Source organism: Bactrocera latifrons, unplaced genomic scaffold (assembly GCF_001853355.1).
Source record: "Bactrocera latifrons isolate USDA-ARS-PBARC rearing strain unplaced genomic scaffold, ASM185335v1 scaffold_106, whole genome shotgun sequence".
Lineage (NCBI taxonomy): Eukaryota > Metazoa > Arthropoda > Insecta > Diptera > Tephritidae > Bactrocera > Bactrocera latifrons.
This window is the reverse complement of record NW_017534475.1, coordinates 513,640-519,639: the sequence shown is the minus strand read 5'-3', so window position 1 is coordinate 519,639 and position 6,000 is coordinate 513,640. Positions and strand designations below refer to the sequence as shown.

The window sequence follows — 6,000 nt, the reverse complement described above, 5'->3', positions numbered from 1 at the left end:
GCACCTGTTGGCAAGAGTTATCCTGCGTTGSATTTCTAGGCTGACATTGTTGGTGGTGTTTACGCTGGTTCCAAGATAGACGAAATTATCTACAACTTCAAAGTTATGACTGTCAACAGTGACGTGAGTGCCAAGTCGCGAATGCGACGACTGTTTGTTTGATGACAGGAGATATTTCGTCATGCCCTCGTTCACTGCCAGACCCATTTGTGTTGCTTCCTTGTCCAGTCTGGAGAAAGCAGAACTAACGGCGCGGGTGTTGAGGCCAATGATATAAATATCTGTCTCTTATACACATCTAGATGTGTATAAGAGACAGGAAGCAGGTTGAAAAAGTCGCACGATAAAGAATCGCCTTGTCTGAAACCTCGTTTGGCATGCTATTAAAGTAACTAAGTTGAGATCAGCTAAGATTCCAATTAATAGAAGAAAAAATATTTATTTCATGAGTTTCCAGATTAGAACGAATCGTATTGATCGTATTCGCATTGAACTTAACTCCTTCACGCTTACGTCCTGAACCATCTTAAAATTAGGAACGCGGCCGATTTAGTCATATTTAATTAACTTTTATTTATTTAAATTTTGCGCTTCTGAACAAAATCATGGCTTCCAATAAAGACGACTGCATAATTTTAGGCTGATCATGAGGTAATAAAAAATTATTTATATCCTCATGTTGTTCTTTTTAAATCAAATATAATTATATTTATTGTTGCAAAATTTGAATACAATGAAACTTTTTGTAACTTATTTTGCTTTGTCAAGCCACGCAGATATTCGACTAGCAATTTAATAAAAAAAAATTATCTTAAGATTATTAATTTGCTTATTATTCGGCACTCCGGCAACACCGCTTGTTTTTCAATTTGGCCGCACTCGCATAATATGCGAAAAGTGTACGAAGAATAGCCGCTAATAAAGTGTTTTAAAACAAATGTAAATAAATTCATAAACAAATTAGTGAAAAAATTGGTATCGAAATATATAGCATAAAGCACAGGTAATATGAAAATTGTATTGTAATTGAAAGTAATAATTAGTTGTAGCAATATGAGAATATTAAGAACTTCAAACTCAGTGTGTGAGGAAAGAATCGACACAATCATTTATCGGATTGAAAGGAGTCTTTTTGCCTTCCTATAGGAAGAAGGAGAATTACTCGAAATGGTAGTAAAGAGTCGTAGAGAGTATAGTAAATAGTAAAATATAGTGGAACTGTAAAAAATCGGCTTCTACGTAAGCTACTAATAGCTGGTGTTTATGAATGAAAAATTAGCTATTAGATATTTGTGTAATAAAATGAGTTGCATACGTTGAAACATCCAAGGGCAGCCGGCTATTATAAGCTATGCAGCTATTGAGCTGACCAAAGAAAATTTAGTGTGACTTTCAAAAAAAAAAAAGTTTTTAAGTGATGTGAAAATTTTCACAAAGGTAGAGAGGGTGGACATATCGTGTAAATTGAATGGTACGAGTGCGAGGAGTGTAATTGTATTTGTCGCTTATATGCTTGTGAGTACTAGAGTTTCGCATAACAAAATTGATCTTTCACAACTGATATTTTGAAAATAAGAATTACATATTGTTAATGCAAATAAAGATAAATACTTTGTTTTCACTCTTGTTTTTTACACAGTTACAATAGTATTGACCCTTTATTTCTGGCATGTACTTACACATCATTTATAAACACAACTCCTCTAATACAACACCATAATGCTGGTCGCAACACCAGGGCAAACAACGACGTATTCTCTTCTCGGAAGTAGTGCGCCCAAGAAGACATGTCTTCTTAACTCATCTTCAACACCAAAGAGCACCATCAACAACTCAACTGCAACAACTACTAACAGCAACAATAGCAGTAATACAGCCGCCTCGCTAATGAAAACAATCCAAGTACGACTCAATCGTGGCACTGAATTTTTAAAAGATACTGTGCAGAAAGCGCTTATCAGTAATACCACCAATCCTATTAACACAAGTACCAATACAGCAAGCATTAGCTTTCGCAACAACAACAACAACAAAATTAATATAAACTCTGTTGTTGGGACTATAAAACCTATTCATGTATCGTCAGCTGTCTCATCAGTTCCAGCAAAAACTACTTTAGTTGGTAAGTCTATTTACACTACAGATTTGTCTGCAGCTCCCTCAACATCAAGTTGTGCAATTGTGAGGACGTCAATTGCAGCAAACACTTCCAAATCACTAAAGCTGAATACCGTCCCGCCCACCATAATACATCGCTACCCACAAGAACGTCAAGAGACCAGCAGCACGGACAGTATCAATAAAGAGATGTGCCATTTCAAGCCAATTTTGCCAGCACCAACTATACGTTGGAAATGGTAAGTTGTATGTGTACTTATAATTTCTTCTACTAATTTTAAATTTTAGTGGCAGCAAGTCACGAGGCGGTGCAACTATAAAAATTCCCGTAGCATGTTTAGCAACGAATATTAAAAACTTGAACTGTGATGATTGTTCGAAGTTGGTTGAAGATAGCAGCGAAGGTGAGCATGAAGACGAAGCAATGGAGGTGGAGGATACAAAACATCCGCACAAGTATCATCTTTCAAAGCCAAATCCAAGGTAAATATATATTTACGAATAATTTCGATATTTTTTTTTATCAAATGCAGATTCAAACAAAAACAATGAAAGAAATAGGTAGCAAGTGATTGAATGGCGATGTTAGTTGAAAATAATAAAACCAGTTCTAATGTTATATATGTATGTATTATGCGGTTTTTAGTGTATTCTCATCAAAATACAGTGGAAGAACATATCACCACAATGTTATGAAATTTTGCTTTCGCTGTAATGTAAATGTATTGTATGGAATTAATGGATCTATGGCTTCTTTTTATAAAATGAAATTATACCTGAATTCAACTTTACACATAAAGCACCTACAACTATTACAACTACAGATCACAAAACCTCAGTGTACCTTGAATTTTTCTGTAAATTTGTAAAATTTTTCAGTTACTCTGCCAGAAATTTCTTTCGCCGTACTTTTTGTGAAAATTTATCGTTCAAAATTGCATTTAATTTCTGTAACATCAAAATTCACTATTGCAAAGTGAGAAAAAGTACAATTAATTTTCGTATAAGGTATTTACTAATTTAAACATTTCGATTGCAGTTCTACCTTATTGAGTACGATCATAACTGCACCATCGCATCAATCAGCATTCGTTCGTCTGGTCGCACAAATGAAGACTCTGGTCAATATACATCAAACACCGTGTGAAAAACCACACAAATCTGCTAAAAAGAAGGATCAGTATAAGTCCCGGCATACGGTACGTCGTGGCCGTACAAATGCGGCGCTAGCTTTGAAAATGCAACAGTTACGAAAATCACCAATCAGTTTGCCATTGACGCAACTTTTACTACGCAGTCGCAAACCGTCATTTGTGCAAGTAAATAAACTAAACTTGCCCACTGAACTGATTATGAAGAAAAGTCGAACAGCCATCGCAAAAGCTAATCCCATAACTACCAGCAAGTCAACCAATGCAGTTCAAGACAAAAAAAGAACGGCCGCTCTTTCCGTACAAGTTGATACCAAGAAAGGCAAGCGTAATACCTCCAAATCAAATGTAATCAACATTGTAGCGTTTGCTCAGGACAAAAACGCTACACAAAATGTCAAAAGGAATCTTCAAACAAGCAAAAGTAAAGTTGCTACTAATGTTGATGAAAGCCCTGCTCCAGAGACAAAATACCAGCAACGTAAACGGAAACATGTTGATGAACTATGTGCGGCAAATGAGGTTGTTGGCTCGGAATTACACGAGTTGAGAAAAACTAGTTCGACCGAGGCAAGCATTATACCACCATTGCGCAAAAGTGCTAGACTTTCAAAAGATGGCAACAACGAGCTTTTGACAATAGGCACTGTTAAACGTATTACGCTTAGAAAACGTAATACACGTTATACGCAGCAGCGTTCAGTCGATACCTTTTCGCCGCCAATGACACGTTCACGTCGGAAAGAACTGATGCAAATGCTGGACGGCAACTCACAGGTTATTGTCTAAGTCATGTAAAATGGCCGCATATTTAAAAACCAACAAGAATATGGAATATTTTTTGTGGCTATTGTGCATTGTATATGATTATACTACTACTGTGTTAAGGACAGGAAATATGAGTGCAACCTAAGCAGCGCGTTAAAGAAGCAAGATCGCAAGGTATGCCAGTATTGAGAGCTATTGCTTTTTCATGCGTCTAAATTGTATTGTATTCAAATGATTGATTTCTTTTTCTCCTTTTTAAACGTGACATAAAATGTTTTTTTACTTAAACTGTAAATTGCACAGTTAGCTCACTGATTCCTACTGGCTCATTGTGATAGTGGATAAGCACTATAATCTACTACCATTTGTAGTAAGAATTTATGCACTACTATTTTTATTTTATCTGTAATAAATCATAAATGAATCACTTTAGTCTTATTTTTGATACAAATCAATTGTAGGTGTGAGGCCTAATATGTATGTATGTATCTTATATGGTGGGATGTAGAATGTATAGTAATTATAGTTGTAATTTTTACACAAAATATAATTTTTTTTTTACTTTTGCTCAAAAAATTAAACTAACGAATTTGGTGAAAATTCAAAAAAAAAAAAAAAATGTATGATGCATTGTGTGATTTTCCACTTTGTTTTCAATTGTTTCTCAAATGCCTATGTATTTTGTTTCAAATAGTTTGATACCAGTGAAAAAAAATCGTCTGCTTTCTATCTTAATAAAAGATTGCGCATTTTCTTTTATGCCTTTGCTAATATTATTTTTTAACTTTCAGATACAATTTTTATAAACATACATATTATATATAGGGGTTTCGTACAGTCTCATAAAGTTAAATGTTTTAACGAACCCAAAACATGGCGTTGAGAATTGTAATTGCCCAAAATCATTTTTATATGTTATTCAACAACAATTTTTTTTAAACAAATTTAAAAATTTATCATTTAATGATTTTACGATGCGTTAATATTTTATTTATTATTGACAAGAAAAAACTATAAAACTTGCTTCCAAAATAGAAATCAATTGTAATTCTCAAAAAAAAATAATAATTTAAATTTTTTTTTTTTGCATTATTAATTGTCAATCAACAAAGTATGTGAAAAAGTTTAGAATCTCATAATATATACATACATATATTTTTTAAGTGAACAAAGAATTGGGAAAATTTTCTCACAATTGATTTAGCTTAATAGAACATCAAATGCAGCATTCTATAATTATAAAGAAGAAACTTAACAAATTATTTAAATTTCTATGTAAATGTGCAACAAGACCTATATCATCCATAATAATTGAAGAAAAAATACTCAAATTTGATTCAGTTTATTCATAAACTTTCTTTAATTTATATAAAGATCGTAATATATGTATCACATATTTCAAAACTAACACCAATTGTAATACTTGAAAATATAAAAGCTTCTATGTGCTTTTGTGTTCGCGTTTGCTATTACTTATGCGTCCTATTCACTCAGCCTATTCATATTTGTACGTTCTTCATTATTGTATTGATTTATGTTTGTATGACTTAGTTATTATGTAATCGAATGCTGTTTGATGGGGAGTGCACTCAACAAATAAGTATTATAAACAATAACCAATTAAAACATTTAATAATATTAAGATTTGAAGAAAGAATAATAAACTGCCAATGTGCAGATCATCACCCCAGATGTAATATTGTGTAATGTTTCTTAAAAACTACAAAAATTAAGTTATGTATATCAAATATATGTATGTTTATTAGAATGTCCGTTATTTCCAAGTTGATCTGAATGATTTTTTCTTTTCTAAAAACATTCCTTTAAAATTTTTATAGAGTTAACGTTATGCATCAAATGTACTATACTCATATAGAGCACCGTGTCACCCAGAATGTATCAATCAAAGTGTATTTAACAAAGTGAATTAAGTATATGACTTTAATTTAATTTAAATAAAAAA

At 32.8% G+C, this 6,000-nt stretch overlaps 1 protein-coding gene across 2 annotated transcripts; it reads left to right on the top strand.

Annotated features, from left to right (window-relative positions):
* The first annotated feature begins 908 nt into the window (after positions 1-908).
* LOC108970224 lies at positions 909-4,469 on the top strand. Of its 2 annotated transcripts, none has more exons than XM_018935500.1 (4): positions 909-1,003; positions 1,640-2,357; positions 2,407-2,601; positions 3,158-4,469. In XM_018935500.1, exons 2-4 carry the CDS (start codon positions 1,720-1,722, stop codon positions 4,056-4,058), a joined length of 1,734 nt encoding a protein of 577 aa, XP_018791045.1. In that variant the 5' UTR covers positions 909-1,003; positions 1,640-1,719; the 3' UTR covers positions 4,059-4,469. The 2 variants fall into 2 exon arrangements, with proteins under 2 accessions (XP_018791045.1, XP_018791050.1); XM_018935505.1 differs by lacking the exon at positions 909-1,003 and adding an exon at positions 1,254-1,515.
* Positions 4,470-6,000: the final 1,531 nt, after the last annotated feature.